Source organism: Diuraphis noxia, unplaced genomic scaffold (assembly GCF_037042655.1).
Source record: "Diuraphis noxia isolate RWA-SAM2 unplaced genomic scaffold, SU_Dnox_SAM2 contig0003, whole genome shotgun sequence".
Taxonomy (NCBI): domain Eukaryota; kingdom Metazoa; phylum Arthropoda; class Insecta; order Hemiptera; family Aphididae; genus Diuraphis; species Diuraphis noxia.
In genome coordinates, this window is record NW_028301713.1 from 79,030,799 (window position 1) to 79,056,213 (window position 25,415).

At 28.5% G+C, this 25,415-nt stretch overlaps 3 protein-coding genes across 7 annotated transcripts in view; 1 reads left to right on the forward strand and 2 right to left on the reverse strand.

Annotated features, from left to right (window-relative positions):
- Positions 1 to 287: 287 nt before the first annotated feature.
- On the reverse strand, positions 288 to 20,426 carry Gyf (GIGYF family protein Gyf). Of its 3 annotated transcripts, none has more exons than XM_089224407.1 (23): positions 20,122 to 20,426; positions 18,991 to 19,071; positions 16,707 to 16,899; positions 16,397 to 16,633; positions 15,407 to 15,702; positions 15,227 to 15,341; positions 15,036 to 15,150; positions 14,479 to 14,826; positions 14,097 to 14,267; positions 13,886 to 14,043; positions 13,693 to 13,823; positions 11,613 to 11,700; positions 11,362 to 11,547; positions 11,050 to 11,292; positions 10,796 to 10,981; positions 10,622 to 10,677; positions 10,435 to 10,546; positions 8,249 to 8,451; positions 7,223 to 7,403; positions 2,540 to 2,864; positions 2,042 to 2,266; positions 1,551 to 1,723; positions 288 to 570 (listed from the first exon to the last, which is right to left on the reverse strand). In XM_089224407.1, the coding sequence occupies exons 2-23, from the start codon at positions 19,020 to 19,022 to the stop codon at positions 460 to 462; spliced, it is 3,885 nt and encodes a 1,294-aa protein (XP_089080533.1). In that variant the 5' UTR covers positions 19,023 to 19,071; positions 20,122 to 20,426; the 3' UTR covers positions 288 to 459. The 3 variants fall into 3 exon arrangements, with proteins under 3 accessions (XP_089080533.1, XP_089080532.1, XP_089080534.1); XM_089224406.1 differs by lacking the exon at positions 20,122 to 20,426 and adding an exon at positions 19,428 to 19,570; XM_089224408.1 differs by lacking the exon at positions 20,122 to 20,426 and adding an exon at positions 19,141 to 19,327.
- A 396-nt stretch (positions 20,427 to 20,822) lies between these two features.
- On the forward strand, positions 20,823 to 24,390 carry LOC107163310 (guanine nucleotide-binding protein-like 3 homolog). 2 transcript variants are annotated; one of them, XM_089224411.1, is made up of 8 exons: positions 20,831 to 20,942; positions 21,005 to 21,051; positions 21,124 to 21,231; positions 21,574 to 21,812; positions 21,893 to 22,359; positions 22,417 to 22,609; positions 22,673 to 22,821; positions 24,117 to 24,390. In XM_089224411.1, the coding sequence occupies exons 2-8, from the start codon at positions 21,033 to 21,035 to the stop codon at positions 24,289 to 24,291; spliced, it is 1,350 nt and encodes a 449-aa protein (XP_089080537.1). In that variant the 5' UTR covers positions 20,831 to 20,942; positions 21,005 to 21,032; the 3' UTR covers positions 24,292 to 24,390. The 2 variants fall into 2 exon arrangements, with proteins under 2 accessions (XP_015366157.1, XP_089080537.1); XM_015510671.2 differs by having other exon boundaries at positions 20,823 to 21,051.
- LOC107163285 (sodium/potassium/calcium exchanger 5-like) overlaps positions 24,316 to 25,415 on the reverse strand; it is a 44,838-nt gene continuing 43,738 nt past the window's right edge. For both annotated transcript variants that reach the window (XM_089224409.1, XM_089224410.1), the window contains one exon: positions 24,316 to 25,390. In XM_089224409.1, the coding sequence (XP_089080535.1) occupies positions 25,068 to 25,390 (323 nt within the window). In that variant the 3' untranslated portion in view covers positions 24,316 to 25,067. The remainder of the gene's footprint in view (positions 25,391 to 25,415) is intronic.

Genomic DNA, 25,415 nt, shown 5'->3' on the forward strand with positions numbered 1-25,415 from the left:
ATTAAGAAAAAAATTATACCTGGTATTTTGTTTTATGAAAAAATTATATATTATACTAATTCTCAATTATATTTATTAATATTTAATGTTAATTACAATAATAGTTTAAATAACGGATTTTAGAAATGGATTTTGGGTCAATTTGTACAGTTAACATAAAAATCAATGTTAACATTACACGCAAGCATTTGTACAAAATGTATGACAACATTAATTTAAAAATTAACAATAGTATAATTATTAATTTTAAATATTTACATTTAAAAATAATAATAAAAAGAAATTCATTAATTTAAATATATATATTTATCAAATAAAAAAAAATATTTTCAACGAGAAACATGGACATATTTAATACTTAAATAAAGATTGTTTTCTTTTATTTTCAAGGCCTAAATCGTTCCTAAAAACCAAGATTACATAAAACGAGCTGATATGTTATCACTTAAATGATCACTCCTATTCGCCAAGATCAAGTTCACCGACATTGATCCGTTCTGAAGCGACCACATTAAAGCCAAGTACTTTATTATCTAGTGGCACCATCTTATTTCGTTTTTTGTTTTTACTCTGTAAAAATAAACAATAATTAATTAAATTTTAGAGAAAATAAATATTTAATAATAAACCTAAAATAGTACTATACATGACTTCAATCATTTTAGATTAATATTTTTAAAGTTTGAACTCAACTACACTGTAACTTTTTTTGACACTTTTGAATTTCACCCACATCAATTCAACAAGACTCAAATCTTGAAAACAACTAACTTTAAGTAAGTACTAAGCAAATTTAACTGAAATTAATTAACCAGTATCAAAATTAATTGGACTTATATAAGTATATAACCCAGTAGTTCTATGTAACTAACACTGAATATGTAAACCATAATATGTCTAATAAATATAATAAATTAAATAAATTCATATCTTCCAATTAGTAACTATTTAATACATTAAGACCATAAATTAAGAATAAACAGACATAATGTATTGTAAAAAATATAAATATAAGTTAAATTATAATTTTATTGAATGCAGATTTCTTAGTTATGATTAAAAATAAAAAAATTTCATAATGCTGAAACCTAAATAAAATAAAATATATTTTACATATTTTGAAGTAAATAGATTCTGCTAAAGTGCCAATCCAATCTTTTTTTGGAGAAAAATCATTCAGAAATGAATTTCTAAATGAAAGTTACAACAATTGGATTATAGACTAGTTACACAGAAATTACAAGTCTTTTATTTATAGGATTTGAAGAACTTAGTCCACATTATTCAAATTGTAAGGAGAAGAACGTTTATTGACATGAACATTATTTTTTTATTTGGCTATTATTTAATTTTTAAAGGTAGAGGGAATTTAATTGTAGGAGATTCCTTAAATTTCTTTTATAAATATTTAAAATAAAATAATATTTTATTGATGATTGATTTCATACAGATGAGACTTACAATAGAAATATAAAACCAAAGATACCACAAATTTAAAATTATTCATAAGTATTAGTGGTAAATGCGCAAATAAATAAAACAAAACTTACTTTCATTTCCACAAAATCAGAACTCCTTTGTTTATTTTGTATTTTTAAGCGTTTGTCAAAGAATTGTTTACTGAATTCTCGAACTTCTTTATTATCACCCAGATAACTCTGAATGTAGTCTTTTACTTCATACTCAGATTCAACATCTTTTAAAAATGTCACAAATGTTGGTACTAAAAACAAATATTTTTTAGAATTTTTTTTTTGCATATGATGCTATGTCTAGGAGTAGGCCCAAAGGCCTAGTTCGGACACCTATTTGGCAGAATTTCTAATTGGGCACCCATAAGTTTTTCCCCCATGCTCAGGAAGAGGATGGAAGCCTCTCTCTCCAGACACCGTGACTGCCCGAAAAGAGGTGCCACTCGTGACCAAGGTTCAGACCGACAACGGTGCACATCGCAGCCGACGCCTTAGAACACTTGGACACTCCGTCCCACTCTATGTTTAGGTAAAACAGATTAAAGTAAATATATTAAATTAATACTCACTGTCAATAGTATTTTTATTGAGAGTTGCTAAATGTTTACAACACCACTGGCTAAATTCGTCGGTACAATTATTATTTTCACCTCTACTTTCTATAGCTTTCTTCATTGCATTTGTTTGCTGTACAGTTTGATTTACAGTTTTTCCTACATTCTTTACATTACTTTTATTATTAACTGTCACAGCAGGTGTTTTATTTGATTTTTGAACCATTGGTTTATCAGTATCTAGAATATAAAATAAATTATATTTATAACCTATAGAAAATAAGATCTTTATTTAAATGCTTATTTTGAGATTTGTGATTCTCATTTTGAACAAATTGAGTTACAAATAATATAGAAATTTAAAAACCTTAATTTTTATAATTATGTAAGTATTGTTTTTATAAATTAAAAGGATTTTTTTTTTCATTTTTAACAAAATATTAACTTTACACAATGTCTAATTTTACAGCATAATTATAAGTAAAGCAAATTAATAAATGCAAGTTAACATACTCATTTGATTGGATGATCCCCAAACAGAATTGTTAGACACGGGAGTAGATTGAGGAACATTTTTAGTGATAACAGTAGACCAAGACTGCATTTTTACTGCAGATCTTGCTTTTTCTTGTTTCGCCTGTTCAATTGCTACCATAGATATTTCTCGTTCAGCGCGTTCACGTTCTTTTTGTTTCATCAATTGTTCACGTTTTTGTTCTTCAGCTTGAATTTCAGCCATTGACTTTACTTGCACTTGTTTTTTTTGATCTGCAGCAGCCCATGGTGCAGATGCTTCTATACCATTATGTGCAACTGTTTGGGGTTCTTTTTTCTTTTTCTATGCAAAACAAAAGATAAAAAAAAAATTATGAAATATATTAAAAAATAGGAAATCGCCAGTCATATTTCAAGTTATGTTTTTTTTGTTATCCTGTCAAATGCATCTTTGTTACTACAACAGTTTTTTTTTTAAATCAGTTGTATCATTATGTTTATCTGATGATTTAATAACTACAAATCTTAAATTGGAGCAAAAAAGAGTAATCTGCAAATGAATAAGACATTTTTTTTACCTAAGTCGAAATTTAAATTTCAAAATACAACTTGATAAAAATAATTAAACAGAATTATTATTAAGTAAACAATTTATGAGAATTATATCAATTTTTGGATCTGGCACGGTATAAGATTTTGTATGCTGGTAAAACTGATACCATTGTTAACTGCAACATTATCATATCCTTTTCTCTATTGTTTATGTTAGTTTCTTTCTCACTAAGAAGCATCTGCGCAAGTAAGAACCTTTGTTTATAAAAGCCATATCTGCATGTTTAACCTATAGTTGTATAATAATACTCAAGATTCAATAGTCTAAATGGAAAATAGAATATTCACAAAAAAATTTTTCCAAAAAGAATCAAAAACAATTATTTCATTTCAAATTCTAAATACAATTGACTCTCGATAATTCAAAGTTTTTCGAAAAACTTGGAATTACCAAAGGTTTAAATTATTGAGTTGTCCAAAATAACGAAAGCAAAAACAAAAATTGAATTACTGGGAGCTAAGAATAAAAATTATTTTAGTATTGAATATAATTATTAATTGTTTCAGTAAATTAGATGGTACTACGGGTACATATTAAGAGTTATACAGGGTGATTATTTTATCAAACAACACTTATATGGTGTTTGTGTGTAAATACCACCTAACATACACCTTTAACACACAGACATCACCCAAAACCACCCAACTTTGGGAGGCTATATCTTGTAAACGGATTAACAAAAAATGAAAATTCATTGACAAAATAGCTTTTTTAGTTTATGAAATTTAAAGTATAGGTTGTCATTTGAAAATCAAAAGTTGATAATGGTTTACCTGATAAATATAAGGGTGAAAATATTTAAAAAATATATAGTTCTATGACAAGATGGATCTAAAATTTTGAAAAAAGTCAATAGTTTTTGAAATAATGAGTGTTGTTTGATAAAAGAATCACCTGTGTATTGTTTTTTAAATTGTAAATATAAACTATGTAAATTAAATTATAATTTTAAAAGATTATTATTTTATAAGAAAATCTGTAATGGTTTTCTTCTTTATCAAATTTAGTTTCATTTTTCACAACTTTTTACATTTGGTGAGTATACTTCAAATTACCGAGCATTGAACGGATGATACTTCAAATTGTCACGTGGTAGTGGTCAGTTTTCCCAAATTTTAATTCTGAATTACCGAGTGTATTTAAATGCATTGTTTTTATTCAAATTACTGTGTGATTTTCAAGGGACTGAGCATTTACTTCGAATTAATGAAGGTTTTGAATTATCGAGAGTCGACTGTACCTCCAAGTAGATTATCTCAATTTTCATCTTGGAACAATAATAAAGAATAGATGTTTAAAACATTTATTACAACAGCTATTATATACTACAATATTATATTCTCACATTTGGCTATATAAAGTCAAACTAAGATTGAAACATTATGATACATTAAATATTTTAATAATTTTAGATTCTGAACGAAGTGATGAATGTATTGATTTTACAATGATGTGTGTTTTTTTTTTCTTTTTTTTGTGTCTGTGTACAGCAGTAGTTCTCAACCGGGGTGACATGGACCTAGCTTAGGGTTAACGCAGACTTTTAACAAGAAAAGAAAAAAAATTTAAAAAATTAATTTTTCCGAAAACAGTCATAAATTTCTTATAATAAATATATAATACACCTATACCACCACTGTCACATATTCCAAGAGTTTTCAAAAAGTCGAGAAAAACAAAAAAATGATGATAGAAAAACGGGAATTTTTACGCAAAACCAGTTTTCGACCAAATCGAATTTTTTTTGGCTGTAATTCAAAAACTAATCACTATAAATACTTGAAATTTTCACCAAATGTTTATGTTACTGATATTTATTTACAGTTTAATTTTCAAAAATGTTTGACTTTTTTTGAGTTATTTATAGGCCACTGAAATTTTTAATTTTTTTTGAGAATTTTTTTTTGAAGTGCGTGCCGGTAAAAAAATGTTGGACAACCAAAACAACTTGAAAATGTAATACAAGGTTACTTATGACTTGTTTTTATTGTAGCTAAAAAAAATTAAAAATCATAAGTAATAATTTTTTTTTTAAGCGTTTATATTTCAAATTTTTAAGAAATCTGTCGAAAACGCAAAAATTTGCAAGTAATTTTGAAGTTGAAGAATCATACAATTTTTTATGTTTATAACTAAGAATTAAAAATACAACACTAAGTTTTCCATTAGTTTTCCTTCAAGTAGCTATAGAGAAAACTTGAAACATCATTATAGGAAAAATTTTAAGTGTGTTTGAATTTTAAATGTTTATAAAATAGCGTTACGATAACGATTTATCCTCAAACGGATTTTAAACATTTGTTATTATTCAAAAAGTATAAGTCGTAGATACTTGAAAATTTTATCAGTTTTTAGATTGGCATTTTCTTTACATGATTTAATTTTCAAAACATTTTGACTTTTTTTAAGGTATTTATAGACAACTGAAATTTTCAATTTGAAAATTTTTTTTTGAAGTGTCGATAAAATTTTTTTGGCCCTATCAAAATACTTGAAATTTTAAGACAAAGTTCCTCATAAGTTATTCTTAATGTGATTAAAAAATTATAAGAATACATGGGCACAATTTTTTTTTATTAGCATTTAAAGTTCAAATATTGACAAAAATTCGTCAAAACCATGAATATTTATTTTGTGTGTCTGTCATCACGTTTTGGGGCAATAAAAGTGCTTCGATTTTTGACTTCAGTACCTTATTCGATTAGAAAGTGAATCTTGTTGGTACTTTGGGGTTCAAAAGTAAAAAATTCTTAATATTTTTCTAAAGAATCGGGATAAACAAACTAAAAATTAAGAGAAAACAGGAAATTTTACGTACAATCAGTTTTCGACAAAATCAATTTTGATTTTTGATGTAACTTAAAAACAAATGACCATTGATACATGAAATTTCTACCGAATGTTTTTATAAGTATATTCTATCCACCACAAATTTTTTAAAAATGTTTGACTTAAGTTAAACTATTCATAAGTATATGCAATTTTCGATCATTATTAGTTTTTTTTAAACTAATATCGATAAAAATTTATTTTATGGGTAGAAAATCTTGAAAATTTAATACAAGGCTCTTAACATATTGTTACAATAGCAGTTGGATAATAAAAGAAATTCATTGTCACAATTTTTTTTTATAAGCATTAAAATTTTGAATTTTGACAAAATACGTAAAAATCACAAAAATTTGCAAATTGTTTTAAGCTAGAAATTCATAAAAAAATTTATTTTTAAATCTAAGATTTGAAAATTTAATACAAGATTCCTTACAAATTTGTCAATCTTTATCACAAAAAAAAATGTCCACCGGAAATTCAAATTAAATTTTTATTAGCATTTGAATTTCAAATATTGACAAAAATTCGTCAAAACCATGAATATTTGCAAATTATTTTGTAGTACGAAATTCATAATATTGTTTGTATTTATATCTAAGGTTATAAAATTCAACACTAAGTTTTGCTTCAAATAGCTATAGAGAAAATTTAAAGTGTTATATAGGAAAAATGTTTTGAGCGTTTGAGATTTAAATTTTTATGAAATCGCGTAATGATAACGATTTATCCTCAAACCAGGCATATGTATATCTATGATAATATAAGGTTTTATGAATTATGATAACTACATGCAATGTTTTTGCAAAAATTGATTAACCATGCCTTATGCAAAATGTGTCCTAATTGAAAAATGTATTTGTTTCAAAATAGAATACGTATATGACAATATTTAAATATAATATATCCTAGACTGACAAATCATCTCCGTTCAGAATCGTTTTTCGTATACAATGATACCTATCATTGCATTCAAATCTAACCTACTGTAGTCAGAGGTCCACCCCACCACCTAATGTACAGCAGAGCGATACCCACTTTCCCGCTTTTTTTTAATGAAAGTAGATAGAAATTTAATATATTAAAGACAGAGAGTAAGCAGAATGACATATTGAAATGGCCGCACAGGGGAGTATTTCTTTCCTTTGCTTTATAGCAATTTACCTTAGTATACTAAGTATAATTATGGACAAATAAAAAATAAATATGAGTGTAGCAACTTACATTAAAATAATTATTTTATATATAGGTTACAGTACCTTTTGTGGCTCAGTAACTATGGGAACAGAACTTGATCTAGAGTTATCTTGTTTTTTTTTATTTTCGTCTTCTTTTTTCTTCTGATCCTGTTTTTTAGTATCTTCCTTTCGTTTTAAATCATCCTTCTTTTTTTGTTCTTCCTTTTTTTTCAGTTCTTCTTTTTTTTTCAACTCAGACTTCCTAAAATAAGAAAATTAAGCAATAAGTTTTTATTTTTATTTTATCATAATTTGTACTAATTATAAAGTCAGAGTAAAAAATGTTTGAACGCACTAATCTCAGAAACTACTAGTTTAAATTTAAAAATTATTTTATTTTTTTTGATTGTCCATTTATTTAGATATGTTAATAACATTTTTATAAGTCCATAGGTTAAATCCAAACTTAAGAATTTTCTATTTAAAAAGTAATAAAATTATTGCCGCGTATCGAAAATTCTATAACACAGTGGTACTTCAGTAGCATTAATGTACTTAGTGTCTCGAATTCAAAATTGTTTCGATGGCCCATTATTTTTCTGCTCTATTTTCTGATGTCTCAGGGAATGTTTTAATGTATAATACGTTATATAAATTATAATAGTTTACTAGATCAGCTTTAAATAAGGTAATAATATTCGATCCATTAAAGCTAACCAAGAATATTCCGTGAGAAATTAAGTTTGGTATGGGTATGTACGCATACCTAAAATATAATAAATATAAATATGATTTTATTTATTAAAGGGTTCCTATTGGTTATAAAATTAAGAATGGATAAACAAGATATTAGCTATTTGTTTTTGGTATCAATCTTAAAAATTGTTACACCTATACATAACTAAAAATTCAAGAAAATATAATGATTGAATATAATTTGTAGTTCTGTAAGATTAAAATAGGGTAAATCTACTGAAATTTGTCACATCAAGATTAGAGAATAACCAGCCGGGTATTGAATGACGAATTAAATAAAAATTTTGAACCATATAGAGTAGATAAATGGCACAGGGATTAGCTAGTTTAATATAATGCAATAAATATTACTTTTTTTTTTCTTCTTCAAGAAGTCGTTTTTCTTCCTCTTTCTTTTTTTCTTCTAACAGTCTTTTTTCTTTCTCCTCTTTTATTTTTTTTTCATATTCGCGTTTTTTTGTTTGTTCCTCTTCTAATTTTTTTTTCTCAGTTCTTTTCTTTTCTGCATCTTCTTTCAACTTTTTTTCATGCTCTTTAATTCTACGAGCTTCTTCCTGAAATTATGTATCATATTATAGAAACATAATATAAGTAAATAAATATTGATATAAGAAAAAGGGTTGGTAACTGCTCATTTATCTGTAAATAGAGCACTTATTTTGTATTGCATATACAATTAAAATATTTAATTAGATTGAATTTTTATAAGGTTAACAAATTAATTTTATTATTATACAACCATTCTCCAAAAATAAAATGAAGTTAACTAGAATTTAATGCTTTTCAAATAGCAATTGCCTTATTATAACTTTGAACGATTTGATACAATTGTAGGAGGGATAAACAGATTTTCCAAGTGTTGCTAGAACCAGTTCCAAATCAATTAGAAAAATTTTTATACCCAATACAAATTAGACCAATTACTTAATACAGTACACTCGATAATTTGAAAAACTCCTTAAATCAAACTAAATGCAGTCCCCTGGGAAAATCTCTATAATTAGAAAAAAATACATGTGTTCTGGTCCCCTTTATAATTCAAAATGTCTGTCTATGAGACACATTCTATAATTAGAATTTTTCCACGAACCTCTATAATACGAATTACTTGAAAACCCGATGTAAGTTCATATGTATGAAGGTTGTGAACAATCTATTAAACATACTCGTAATGAAACTCATAAAGACAGAGGTTAAATATTATCATAGTTTATAAATGTTATCTTATCTTACCTACCTAATCTAAACTTTAATCATATCATTTTACCAAAATAAATCACTGCAATGGGTAAACTTGAAATTGAAATTGGATAAAACACAGTCAGTCACAAAATGGGTCAAGTAAAGACCATAGTACAAGTGCTTGTCGATGGTCGATAAAAAAAAATTGATCATGGCAGTTGAAGCAGGTCAAAAAAAAAGATATTGCTCTACATTTTGGTATCCCAGCTTCTACGCTTTCAAAAATAATTAAACAAAAAAATGCGAGTACCCCGATCTGGAAGAATGTCTTATTTATGGCTTGGTTTACTCCAATATAATATTTTTGATAAATAAATATGAATTAATAATTTTAAAATATTATATTATGTATAATTAATAAATGTAATAATATAGATGTATATATATACAATTTTTCACCTCTCTTCAATTCATATTAATTTTATTCCCTTGTACTCTTGGTAAATCAAAAATCTCTATAAATCGAATTTTTAACTCGGACCCCTGAATTTCGAATTATCGAGTGACTACTGTACATTAAACTACTATTTTATAGGCTTCTCCAACGATATATTTTTAAATATTGATATAGTTTTGTAGTTTTGTATTCTGCAATATTGAAATGAAATTTAAGTATTGATGTATATAGACTATATAATATACTAGGTATATAATATAGTATTAACTATAATAATAAAGAAAAAGGAAAATATTTTAACAATTCAAGAACAAAACTCGAGAGCAAAAACTAATAATTCAATTTTTTTTAACTAAGAATTAACAATTGAAAGGTACGAGGAAAAAACGATCATAGTCAACAAAAAGAAAAAAGAAAAATAATTGTACCCTTCGATTAGTTTCATAACGAATCGACATGTGAATCGAATTATGGAAAAAATATCATGGTAAATAATATAATACAGATTTAAATATTAGCTTAACGGGATAAAAAGATCTGAGAACCTAACTTTAAAACTGCAATACTGAACATTTTAGGAACATTGAGCATTATCGTTATTCCCCATAACCCTTCAAGTCATAAACACTGACTAGTAACTACTAAGCCACTGAGGTACAAGACTTTAATATGTCACTGAGCAAATTAATTATTTTTCTGTTATCCAAAGCTATTAATTTCAATTCGAATACAGAATGGTCTGAACTATAATAAAAAAATAACGTTGTTCATTGATATATTAACAATTATAGATACCCAAATTTCAAAATAAAAATAAAATCATCAATATCATTGAAGAAGCCTACTACTTAATTATACTTTTAAAATAATTTAGTTGATATTTATCTAGATTGTACACCTTCTTTTCTTCTTCTTCCAGTTGAGCTTTTTCAAGTTCCTGTTTCTTTTTCAACTCTTTTTGTAATCTGGATTTCTCTGCTTCTCTTTTTTTAATCTGTTCGTTTTGTTTACTATAAATTAAAAAAAAATTGAGTAGTAATAATTTTAAGATATAAATAATACATTTTAAGATGTAAATCAAATACATTTCTTGTTTTCTAGCTTCTTGACTTCGTCTTGCTTCTTCTTTTATTGTTTCTTCCTATATACATATAAATAAATAAGTGAAAAACAGAAATGATAACAAAATTTAAATTAACGGTCATTAAAATATTGTTAACAATAAGTTTTTAAATTTCAAACACAATGATGTTACTTACAATGGCTTTATGGTCAGCCCCAATAATTTTAGTATACTCTCCAGATCCCCACAAAACACCTGGTGTTTGTTGAGTTGTATCATTGGAAGGGCCCGTTTGCCAACCACTAATTCCAATTGGACCATTCATTTTAGGTTTACTGTCTGGACCCGAAAAATCCATACCCCATACACTTGTTTCAGTTACCTGATAATTAACCTTAAATTAATAACAAGAACTAATCTACATAAAATTAAAAATAAATAAATAATTACTTTGAGAGGTTTATCTTGAGGTGCACCCAATTGCCTTAAAAGATCTGATATAGGATTGTTTTCTGGCTGAGCACTACTTGGTCGTATAATATTGGAACTTTGATGGTGGTGACTTGAATTTACTGGGGGTGGTGTAGATGTTTTTAAACCTCCCATACTTTGTACTAGCGAATGGAGAGGATCTAGTTGTTGTGCCATTGGTTGAGATGGAGGTACAGAATGAATATGTTTAGGATCAATTTGCTGTAATGCATAATAATGTTATTTCACAATTGTTTTTTTTTTTATTATTATTATTAAATTGTATCTTACGTGATTGAAATGTTGTTGTTGTTGTTGCTGTTGCATATGGGATAACATCACCATTAAATTGTTATTAGGAGGTTGATTCATGGGATGTATATTTGGTGTTGGCTGTGGTTGTGGAAGAATGGGAGGTGCAAACATTGGAGGAATTGCTGTGTTAGCTTCTACATTTCGAATATGATGCATTATCAACTAAACATATAAAGAAGTATGTAAAATATAATTAAATAAAAATATATATTCAATTCAATTATTACCTGTTGTTGTTCAATGGGTGATAAGGTATTCCACCTTTCAGATTGGGATAGTTGATGAACTGCACTTTGAATAGCTAATTCTCTTTGCCTGAAATATATAACTTTAATATAGCATTTGTATAGAATTACATATACTTAATCAAGGGGCATCAAAACGAGGCAGTTTTATCAGTGCAGCACAAGTATGATAGCCAAATTTATTTTCAGCAGCATTTTAGAATACAGTGCAGCAAAATTACCAATTTGCCTAGTGGAGGCTACTTAAAAGAAAAGCTGCTAAGCTGTGACGACATTGTGTGGATGAAATTTTGGCAAAGCAGTGCGGCATCAACTTTTATTTTTATCAATTTTTAAATATTTAAATAATTTTTAAATTGTTGTTATCAAAAACAAATGCTTAATCTGGATATGATTATGACACGTGGCATGAGGCTGACAAAGACCATGTAGCTATGATCCACATGAAAAAGCCACTACATACGGACGCACCTATAATTTAGTTTCTACTTTCAATCATTTCAAAAAACAATAAATGGTATTTGAAGGATACAAACTTACTTTTTTTTTTATGAAATCAACAATCTACACAATCAAGCACAATAAGTTGAGAGAGAGGGGATAAAAACATTATTGGGGTTGCATGATTAAAGGAGTCTATTTAGAGAAAAGAGACACTTTATTTGAGATATGTTAGAGCAGTGGTTCCCAATTGATGGTCTGCGGACCCTCGTTGATTTTAGGGATCTGTGGTTATATAGTACCGAGGTGATATTTTTATTTTATTTTAGTAGAATTTTTAAATACATATTGATTTGAAATTCCAGGTATTTTGTGCAATCATTATTGAAACTCAATTATCGCTAAGAAGGTGGTAAATTAATGTGTTATTTATATAATTTATTTTTCATTTATATAATTAAACTACCTAAATCAAAAAGTAAGTTATCATAAATAAAAGGTCCGCCGTCCAATTAAAGTTTTAGCTAGGAAGCTGTGGCTCAATGGTGATTGGGAACCACTGCATTAGAGGATTAGGTTAGAAGATCTTTAAAACTTTTTCTTTCAACCAAATAATAAGAGATTTTCTGGGAGGGATGTGAAACAAAAATCTTTTATCATTTGATTAATATTGTTTATTTATTTTAGCATAGAAATGTTCATAGAAAACTGTAAATAGGTTTTTCTTCTTTAATACAAATGTTTTTGTGAATGAAAACGTTAGAAAAAAAGGATAGGGCATTGTTATCTTGCTAAGTTTAATAGTTTAGACTGTTTAGAGCACTTTTGTATTTTTTTTTTTTTTTTTTTTTGCCTCTCTCTAAAGTTGATTACCATATACTTATATGGGCTTTAGGAGCAATTTAAGCATAAATAGTTTTATTTAAAGGAAGCAAATTTAGTTTTAAAGTAGTATTTAATGTGATCGACAATGAGCGTTGAACATTAATGGAATTTGTTGTCCCCGTCTTACCAGTGCGTATTATAGCAAATTTACGCTCAGCAGAACACTTGTAGCTCTTTTAGTTTAAAAATTACAGTGAATCGACTTATTATGAAACTTGATGTTAAAAACATTATCTGTATTTGTACGTTGGTTTTTTACGATAATTCAATTTTTAAGTGAGTTATGAGCATATAATATACAGTATATTAACAATGCTCATGACTCACTTAAAAATTGAATTATTGTAAAAAACCAACATACAAAAACAGATAATGTTCTTACTATCAAGTTTCATAATAAGTCGATTCACTGTAATTTTTAAACTAAAAGAGCTACAAGTGTTCTGCTGAGCGTAAATTTGCTATAATACGCACTGGTAAGATGGAGACAACAAATACCACTGTTACATACTCTTAATAGTCTTTTCTTAATATTACTTAGCCAAGTTATTCATTTAAGGAAGTAGCCAAGTATCAAACAGTAATGAAAGAAGGTAAGTGGATTATTTAAGGTAATATTAGGACAGAAAACATGCCTTAAGAGATGGTCTAAAGAATAGATTTAATAAGGTTTAATTTAATTTTCCTTTTCATGTACCATTCAGAAAAAAAGATTTAAATGAGACTGTAAACTTACTTTAAAAATAATTGCCTATATTGGTATTGTTGCTGTTGCTGTTGAAGAACCAAAGACTCATTCATTGTGTAAGGGTTGTGAGTTGGAGGAGGTTGTACTCCTATTCGGCTACTAATCTTCACATCATGTTCCTAAAAATATAAATTATTTAATATAATTTATTTATTATAATTTATTAATAAAAATTTAATACCGAAAATGGAGCGTCCGAAAATGGTATATTTCCTTTTAATCGCACAAGATCACCTAAGGAATAAAAATGTTCATCACATGCTCTCTTCACCATTAACATGTTGTCATGAAAATATCCCAAACTATACCATTCTGCCATTTCAGTTGTCAAGAAAGGACCTAAAAAATTTAAACTGTTTTCATTGAACTAAGCTTTGTTGCATAATATTTACCTTGAACATCGCCTTGGGGATCTCTATAATACCATTTGTTGTTATTAAGAGGAGCAAGTGGAGAATGTGAAGTTGGCCCTATTTTGAAGTTATCACTGGTTAATCTAGACACCATTGATTCTGCCTCAGCGTCCAATGTATCAATTCGATGATGAGCATTAGCATTCAAACCTAAAAATAGTTAGCTTAGTGCTAAAATTTATATAACAACTAAAAAGTCATGCAAAAATTTAACATTAAAACAATTTCTAGTTTAAAATTACATAAAATTGAGTCAAAAATATACATTTTCAGGTACCAAAAAATTATCATCAAATTTATGTAATTACTGTTTCTATTCTATAAGTATATTATAAATATTTTCTATGAATAAAATACTTACTCGTTGATCGATGGATGGGGTTAATATTAGTATTTTCAATATGACTCCCTATACCAGGCATCTCTCTCAAGTTTTGTATATTTTCTATTTTATTTGGTTGACAGTCAGACATAAGTGGGATTGCTGGACTGCTTTTACTATGAATAACTGGAATATCTGGAACTGGCTGGATTCGTACAGGTTCAGGATGACTTATCATTACTTGTTCATTCTGTATAAATACATCTTTAGTTATTTGAGCATTTATTTTATGTTGATGCTGTTGTCTTATGGATTTAAAACGTTCAGGAGAAGAAGTTACTTCTTCATTATGAGATGGTGAAGTAGATATTGAAGACGATACAACTTCTAAACAACCAAAAAAATTAAATCAATTGTTATTTATTAAAATATTAAAATATAAATATTTTATGTTTGATAGAAAAATAAAGTAATGCATACACTGTAATAATTTAGCATTTACAACACAGAAACTAAAATTATTGCTTAAAATCCTTAAAAACAACCAGCGTTTAATTCCATTGATTGTTACATACATATTAAGACATGATACACACCTTCTTTTTCTCGGCCATTCAGCTGTTTATCATCTATAGGTGAAATATTTGAGCTTTCTGTATTATTAACACTTGTATCCCCATTCTCATTTTCTTCTTCATATTCTCGTGCCTCCTTAAATTAAAATTAAATTTTGAATACCAATTAGAGCATTGTGATTTAGTACAAAAATGTATCCAAGCTATTATACTTCTCGTGGCATTTCATCTCCCATGTTGTAGCGGTGTTCATCTTCATAATGATTATCATGAAATGCACCAGACGAATCAAAAGTTCCACCTTTTTCACCAGGATTATCAACAGCCCTAAAATATTTAATATAAATATATTAATTAATAATATCTCAAAAAAATAATCTAATAATAGGTACCATTCCGGCAAGGTTTCTCCCCAATCAAGTTTTCGTCGTTCATGAGTTGTGGCATTATTAGACCATCTAGATTCACTACGATCCCATCCTTCATCTTCATCATATTTTGATGTTGGCCTCCCTGCTGGCCATCTATCATTGTTATAAGAATCTGTACGAGTTCGTCCCCAACGACCATTTGATTCTTCAGATTGGCCTTGATGTGCTCCACCTCTATTTTTTCTCCACCAATTTGATTCATCTCTTCCTCTCCAATCATTAGTATACTCACCATTGCGATTCACATTTCTTTCATTCTAAAAATAGTTTACTTTATTCAATTCAGTTGTTTTAGATTAGTACTAAGCCACACTATTTTTTTTTAACCAGCACCAATTTATTCATGCAACCAAGTTGATAGATCAATGAAATATTGAATACCGGCCATTGTGGACACAACTATATTCATATCAGTAAGTATTGTTCTTATCAGTTAATGAAACTGTTTTCACTGGTCACAACTGATAGTGTGGTCAGTCACAAATATAGCAAGGCATCATAAAAAAAAGATGAGATAATATTAATAATGTTGAATGACAACATCGAACAGTGGTGAAACGAAGCTAAAATAACCCATTAGCAAACTTACAATTTACACACCCACCCACCCAACCATCGACTTACCGGCTGTAGGTACCTATTATATATTTTACCCACGGCACCCACCCACCCACAAACCTTAAAAATATCGAGAAGCAATAGCTTTTCAAAGACCATGGTCGTTTTGCCACTGACATTGAATATAGACATGGTAGCTATGTAAATGTATAGTATAGAATCAGGTGAAATAATATATTTATGTTTTAATGTTATCAATTTGAATATATATTTTAACTATAAGTTAGGTAATGATGATTTCAGTAAAAGTTATAAACACTTACAAATTACGTAAACGAATAATCAAATATCTATAAGCAAAAATTATATTTGAGTAAAAAAATAACATTTTACCGAGTTAAGTCTTTCGAAAGGTCTGTGTGGACCTCGGTTCATCGGTGAGCCTCCACCTTCTGGGCCTTCTTCATAACCTGGACGTGTAGTATTATAATAATAACCACCACGACCACCTCGACCTCTGGCACTTGTAGTACTTCCACGAACTTCAATATTAGCAGTACCTCTGCCACCAGTTGTTCGAACAGATGCCCTGATAATGGTATCACTATTAATACCACGATTCCAAAGTCTCTGAAAAAATTTAAATTATAGTTCAGTGTTAAGATTTAATTTCTGTATGTATCTATTAAATATATTAACATACAGTTTCTTCTTCAGACATTTGTTGTAGAGACAATGGATTTTGAGGTTTGTCATTATACACCATAGACAGTTCTTTGAGCGATTCTGGTGGAATATTACATGATGAGATATCAAACAAGGCTAACATTTCTTCTCGACCATAACGATGTTCAGCAAGCTGTGGTTTTGATATGCCTTGGGACATATTTCTTAACCTAGTTCATAAATAGTTACATTTATAAATACTTAACATAATTAAAAAGAGAAAAAATAAATACTAATGAAATATAATTAAAATAAAATTGAATTATTAACCAATACAGAAAATTTCACAATTCATAATAATATATAAACTAATTTATTAATTTAAAAGAACAAAAATCAGTAAAATAATTTTAATCAATAATAGTGTTCATATTTAGATTACATTTCACTATTATTAAATTGTATTAACTTGTAAAAGGAAATATCAAATGGTGAATTTTTAAGTAAGATTTAGAAAGGTTGTACAGGGTGTCCCGTGAGGATTTACCCATTGCGATATCTCCCGAAATAATGGTGATATCGAAATTCTGGTTTTGTAATAAGACTCACAGGGATAAGAACTACAATTATTTCATATTTTAATTTAATTTAATGTTTTGGTAAAAAAGTTAAAAAATATATTTTTTTATTTAATTATTTCAAAAAAAAATTAAAGAGCCATTTTGTTAGGTTTATTTTTCTGAAAATATTCACGTTTCAAAATTTTAATTTCATTAATGTCCTGATTTTTAATATTTTTTTTTAGTTTCGAGAAAATTGCGAATTATTTAACACCGTAATGTTATAAAACATGTGACCCACCGCGCCGCGTGCATTCCCATATGGCCGGGCGAATATTTTTCGTGTTCCTAATAGTTATAAATTTATAATCATATTTTATTTCTTCAAAACTAGAAAAAATATTAAAAATCAGGAAATTAATGAAAATAAAATTTTGAAACTTCAATATTTTTAGAAAAATAAACTCTACAAAATGGCCATCTTTAATTTTTTTGGAAATAATTAAATAAAAAATATATTTCGCAATGAGTATCGCAAAGATATCGCAATGGGTAAATCCTCGTGGGACACCCTGTATACTTTATAAGATATTATTTTTGTTAAGAATGAAAATAAAATAAAGTATTTTTTTAATATTATAAACTAGTAGTTATAAATCAATGATACAAAAAACACAACATAAATATGAATACAATGAAATGAATCTAATTATATGAAAAAGGTAACTAAATATTGACGCAGAGCTATCAATATTAATTCTAATAGTTATTGTATTCATAGCTTAAAGAAATTAAAAATATTAGATATTTCAAAAAGAAAAAAAAACACAAATAACAATTAATTGTGACAACAAAAAAAAAAATTTAAATTTAACATATTATATTACTATATTAGTATCAAATATGAAGTAATTAAGAAGATGGTTATACAAGCTTAATAAATATATAATTCTTAAGGATTTTTATCAGCAAAGGTTTTAATATTTTACAATCATGGCATTGTATTCAAGGTATTATATGATTGCATAATATTTAAAGATGCATATGATAAATATTAAAAATTGAAATACCTATATAAAACGAAGGTTCTGAGTGTTTGCCAAAAAATACTATTTCCTACTTAAAGCTATCTAGTTTTAACAAAATAAAAATTAATTTTGTTACAAGTTATATACTATGGATATCATAGGTGGACTAGTTGGAGATAGTACCTTTTAGATTGTTGTATGTAAGTAGATTAGGCAAAATAAAATATTTTTTTTAATTTTCATCTTATTTAAGTACCCAAGTCCACAGACATAACTAGAATGATTTTAATGGTATCAAAAATGTTGTAAGAGTCAATTGGTAGATTATTTTATAGTATAAATAAACTAGGTAATATTCAAAATTCTAGTTTTTAAATGATGAACTAAGTAAAAGTACAATAGGATATTTAAACAGTTTTAGGATAGAACTAATAGGCACTTTAAAATATTCTAATAAACTTAAAAATTAAAAATTACTATAGAATGTAAGCAAAATTGTTATAGCATTTAATATGTTGAAAAATTTTAATTAGATAAAAAAAAAATACTAAAGGAAAAAGAGTTTGAAAGATTCATTACGTCATAATAAAAATAAGAGCCACATGCACTACAGTATAATTTGCCTTGTGCAAAACCATTGATTTATTGATGTGCATAAATTCAAGTGTTGAGGAAATAGGAGAAGATGAAATATATAAAATAAAAACAAAACATAAAACCTAGACGTGCTTACCACTCTGGACCAAACTTTATGGAATCTGTCATGATTTCACCTTTTTTTTAAACAAAAAAAAAGTAGTATGAACGCAAAACGCTGGAACAGAAAAAAAAGAAGGAATCGAATATTAATTAAGAGTTAAGTAACACTAAACCCACACTAAACCTGTTGATCGTTTTTGACACGGCAATAGAGGTATAACACATACACACACGACGTCTAAAATTCGAGAGTGATGTGTAATTCGAGGACAAGATTAATTATACGACTAATAATTTTCGACTTAAGGAAATGAAAATATTATAAGGAAATAACTAGGACACGGCAAACGGCAGAATAAACATTGTATAATAGGGATGCCCACAGTTAAATAAAATATATCATTATCAAAAACGAAAAACGGAGTGTATGGGGGGGTGGGGGTTAAGAAATCGAAAAATTGACCGTCTAACCTTTGGCTGAGTACGGCAAAGACGGAGGCGGCGGCTGCACGGGATAAACAATCGACGAGACGGGTTGCGTACAGGAAACTCGGGAAAATAGAGCTGATGCCTGATGGACATTCAAGAACTCATATGCAGGTAATACGATTGCAGCAGCGAAGAGCGCAGTGGTAAAATAAATTATAATAATAATAATACACTACACGCAGCACACATACACGTACATGTATATACATAGAATATCGAGTGACAACAAAGCAAACATAACCTAACAAATTCGCGCGGTACGAGAGACGGGACGGATCCACATCCACTACACGCACTTGCACTCACTGCCGCCGCCGAGATTTTTCCCGTTAACCGACACGACCGTTGCAGCCAGCAGTCGGTCATCCGCGAGTCGTGACGGCAGGGAATGGCCGGTGACCACTATAACTATGGCCAACGGACAGTTAAAGGGACCGACGACTGACGAGGATCGAGGACAATATTTAAGAGTGACAATATCCGCGCCTTGCAAACAGCGGTTCCGATTCTTTTAATCGTAGGTTTCGCGTTAGTGGTCGGTCAATCCGTCGAGCGATCGGTCCCCTGTTCAGTTGTTCGTTATAATTTTTAGTTATTAATTATTATTATTTTCATCTACACTGCTGTTATTATCGCAAATTATGCGTGCAAGCGGTAAATATTATACAAGCCGTACCTGAATTAATATTATCCGAAAACGGGACAAATGAGAACAGTATGACTGAAGTAGGTGCACACTGCACAGTTGTCTCGTGTCTAGAGAGGAATAAAACGGATTTCGTATCCCCTCTGTGATTAGTGCCAGCGAATTATGTAGGATAAAAAAAAAAAATGAAAAGTTCATTCACGTACGACAGCACGAGATGTATACACTATACACATGTATTTACATATATAATATATATATATATATATATGTTATGTACACGTCCTATATATAAATTGATGCATTTGTAGATCTATGATGGGACATGATACGCGAGCGCGTGTATGATACGTATAAGGTGCAAATCGTCGGAGAATATTGCACTGGTCACTGGTGGTTATTTGTTTATAGTGGGAGTGAAAAGCGGAAGGATCGAAATCATACGACTATGTTCTCGTCCTCCAATCGACGCGCGGTCCTTTTGTTTACGTTCTAACAGCTGTGCAGCAGGCTGCTGTTGTTCGTCTGCAGCTGACCATCTCGTGTAGATCGCGCTCCGGACTGTCGATGATCCACTGATAGTACTGATAACAATATTGTTATAGTAGACGTACCAACTTTTACCTACCACGGTTAGGTCAATCTTTAATTGTAGTACCAACCCCAAATTTAATTCTGACTGATTATTTTATTTTTTTAGGTTAACTTGAAGTTCGAATTGCTCGTCGACCGTCGTGTTCTTACTTAGTCCATACCGACCATACCTGACGGCTCCCTCATTTATGCGGACTCGTTCCGCAACACATCATTATTCACTACAAAGCATCGTATTCCGCCGTCATTTTTTATTAGTAATAAATTAATAGGTGCATACTTACATTATTTTCGTGAATTTAGGTTTTTCGATTTTCAGACTTTGTTCTACAGAGCAGTGATACACAATGGCTTTGCCAAAAAAGAGTAAGTTCTACCCAAACGGCTATGACTTTTTTTATTTTGTTTGCCATTATATTACTTTAAAATTATCTGTAGGGAAACAGTCCAAACGTTTGAAGTGCAGAACCAAGTACAAGGTTGCCAAGAAAGTACGAGAGCACAATCGAAAACTCAAAAGAGTCGCAAAGAAAAATCCAAAAAAAAGTGAGTTCCAGTACCTATTATAAAAAATAATAATATAACATAGATACCTACGTTATATATAATACCTAGGCACTATACACGTATAGGTATATGATATTTTGTAGGTCGTGTTTGCTATTTCTGTTACCTATATTTGAGTGCTTTTTGTTTTAGTGTTGTGTGATATATTTAACATTTAAAAAATCATACATTCTTTTTAAACTTCCATATTATATTATATTTATTTATTAATTTTTTACAATATATTTTATATTATGTACATAACATATATTTTTTTTTTCTACAATGATTCAATGTTTCTGCAGTAATAAATATATGATTTGAATTATTTGTTATATATAGAGACCAAAAATAGCATGATTATTGCTCCAAACATGTGTCCATTCAAAGAAGAAATCATTGAGCAACTTAATGAAGCAAAAAGAAAAGAGCGAGAAATACGTTTGTCAAATTTTAATTCAATGGAAACACAATCTGAAGAAGAAACTAAAAAAAGTACTGAATCAAAATTGCCTTTTAGACAAAAATGGCTTTTAAAAGAAACTAGATCAGACCGATACATGGAACACAATTATAAAAATGTAAAACTAGTTGTATAAATCCCAAATACCAATATGTATAGAATACATTAAATACTTGAATAAATTAATCATTGTTTCAGATAATTTCAATGTGTGATGTAGTTTTAGAAGTGTTGGATATTCGTGATCCATTAGCTACTCGTTCTAAGGAAATAGATGATTACTTAAGAGCTAATCCAGATAAAAAACGTATTATTTTGTTGAATAAAATTGATTTAGTACCCAAGTCAATAGTAACTGATTGGGTAGAATATTTTAGCAAAATAGCACCAACAGTGCCATTCAGAGCCAGCCGTGAAGTACGAAATACACCAAAAACTAGTGCAAAAGATCCGAATTTTATAGCAAGAATAAAAAAAAAAGTAGCCAATAGATGTTTTGGTGAATCTGTTGTTTTAAATTATTTACAAACATGTATAGATGCACCAATTTTGGGTATTACAGTTGGTGTTGTTGGTATGCCCAAGGTGGGAAAATCTTGTGTTGTAGATACCATTAAATGGAAATATACAATTGGTGATGAACCTGTTCCATCAAAAAAAAATCAGTAAGTTTATAATACATTTCTTACCAGTAGTATAAATTAATGATAACATGTTTACAGATCAATCGGAGTATTTCCTTTCAATAATATGAAAATTGAATTATTGCCATGGAAGTGTACTGGAGCTAGTACTATATTAGAGAAGCCCAGTGATAATCGTTTATTATTAAGACAGGCATTACAAGTTGATCTTCAAAATGTAGTCCCAACCAAGATATGTGCTTTAATATTACCTTACATAAAAAAAAATCAGGTTTGTGAATGTATATAAATTTGTTTGCAACATATTTATTTTATGATATTTTTTTTTCTTCAGTTAAAGTTATTGTATGACATGACTGTAGAAAATACTGAAGATTATACACACATACTTGAAATGAAAGCAAAACGACATAGTTTAATTAATAGACAAGGAAAACCAGACCAACTCAATGCAGCCAAATCTTTCATGAAAGATTTGAAGGAGTAAGTATTATTCTTAATTTGAATGATTTGACTTGAATAATGAAGCTTGCCTGTTGCTTATAAAGATAAGGGTAAATTATTAAATACTAAAAATATTGAATAGTGTACTGTATATTTTAAAGTATTGTAATAATAAAGACTGTTATAACAATAAGTACAATAATAATAATCACACTTATAAAATTATACAAATAATTGACATATGACAATAAGATAATGGTAACTATAGCCAACAGTGGCTGTAATAAATGTAATAGTAATTAACTAACTAATATAATGGTGCACCATCTTACCCTGAATAATATTAGAATACTGGCATGCAATGTGATACCGATTGACAACACACAAATACGAGAAATATCCACGTGGAAACGACAAATCAAATATAAGCCCTAAAGTAGGAAAAGACCATATATAGGAGTGAATAATAATTAGAAAAGAACGATATTTACCACAAATGAATAATATAATAAAATCATAGGCCAAAATGGTTAGAGCGTGACAATCACAAAAGCTGTGTTGAACTTTTTGTAGACAAGATACACGAGAGAGCAATGTTGCTGCAACCGCGGTGCAGAAACAACAAAAAAAAAATTCATGAAGAAAATCAAAAAGCTAAACGATTTACTGAGAAAGTCGTTAGAAAAATACTTGAAGTTTTCAACAAGATTTTAGAAACGGTTTAGATAACCTATATAATATAACCGCGGTTAATAACCAGTGTGATAAAACAACAATCAGGATGACCTAAACTGCCTTTGGGCGGGCAGTTCAAATTATTTATGTAGCGCCAACAGTCGATCTAACAAACATTATTTGAAAAAAATTATATCTACAAGTTTAAATACCCCCAGGGCTTAAGACTTGACAAAGAGATGCAATCTGTGGTGGGGCTTCACACTCTTCCTCTAGAGTCTAGACTGTATAAAATAACTATTTAGTATATTAATCTAAAATATATTAAAGGTAAATTATCATCTATTAATAATTTTTTAGTAGTATCTTTGTATTATTATGTATTATTCAAATTAAATGATGGCTAGTATTAATTTATTAACATTATTATGAGTTTGTATGAACGATGAAGTATTATGGTCAAATAATTACAAGATATTTATACTTGAAGATTTGACAATTCTTATTGTAAATTAAAATTATAAAAGTTATTAATTAAAAAGAATATACCTACCTTACTATACCGATAAACTGCTGTGTATAGATGCAATTGGTCCAATGTTAAAGTTTAGGTATGACACACAATCTTCAGTTATTTAATAACTTGTATTTTTTTTTAGTGGAACATTACTGTACTACACACGGCCACCAGCTAAAGAAGCCGCCGGAGCAGCTATGTCTTTAGACCAGGAAACAAAATTCAATGTTGAAGATATGAGCTCTAAAATTAGCAAAGGACTATCTCATTGTAGGGATAGAGCTAGAACTCTTTATTTTGATATGACCGATTCATAATAATTTTTTATTGTTAAAACTATGTACTCGTTTTTGTTATTTTATTATCATTATTTTCAAAATACATAAACATATTTAATAAAGTAACAAATATTTAAACATTTCTTAATTATTTATAAAACTACATAGTAGGTACATGAATGGAATATTTTCTCTTATGTTTCTTATTATTAATGGAAATTGTATTCTATTGGTTGCAGGTTATTAGCCATAATTAGTTATTTTATATTAATATACTCATCAGTCTTATAGCTATTTAACATTCTTATTGAGTTGTTGAAATATTTAAATAAAATTATCATTGATGGTTATTAATTAAAAAAAAAAAACTATAAAAGATTTCAACTAGATTAAATAATATAAAACAAGTTCCATAGGACCTACAATTTGTAGTTAACATACAAGTCAATATGTATAATAAACTAAAAATACTACTCAAATAATATTAAATGGTAAAATAAATGTTGGCACAACAATGCATAAATAGGTGGTTATTTTTATCAAAATACTTATTACTATACTCATAACTATTCTTAATGTTCTAATGTTCACTACACGTCATTGGTTCAAAATATCTACATTAGTTAAACATAATATTTGTTTTATTAAAACTAATAAAATGAAATCGATGTTCATAGTTACTTTACTGTACTCAGTGTACATACATTTTGTAAACACTTGTTTAAAACAATTGTATGACATTTCATTTGACAACAATTAAAAGTGATAGCTAATGAATGAATATTATATTCTAAATAGTGTCTATTTGATACATACTAACATTGCCTAATTTCTGCTTGTTTTACATTTAGGCCGCTTATTATGAATATTGTTATGATACAAACGTGACCAATCAGACATATGATGCCAAACGTCTTGTACATTTTGAATCCATTTGCAGCAGCTGCAATATTCAGCACAATTACACTGATGATCAAACATATACAGTTAAAAAATAAATCGTTGGTTTCCATCAGGATAGGTCCACCATTCATGGAGATCGGCATAAGACATTTGATAAACCACGGCAAGCCCAAGCATAATAGTATATCCAGTGTGTTGGCACCCAATGCGTTGCTGATGCTCATCGATCCTTCGCCTAGTGCATTAAGTATAATTTGAAA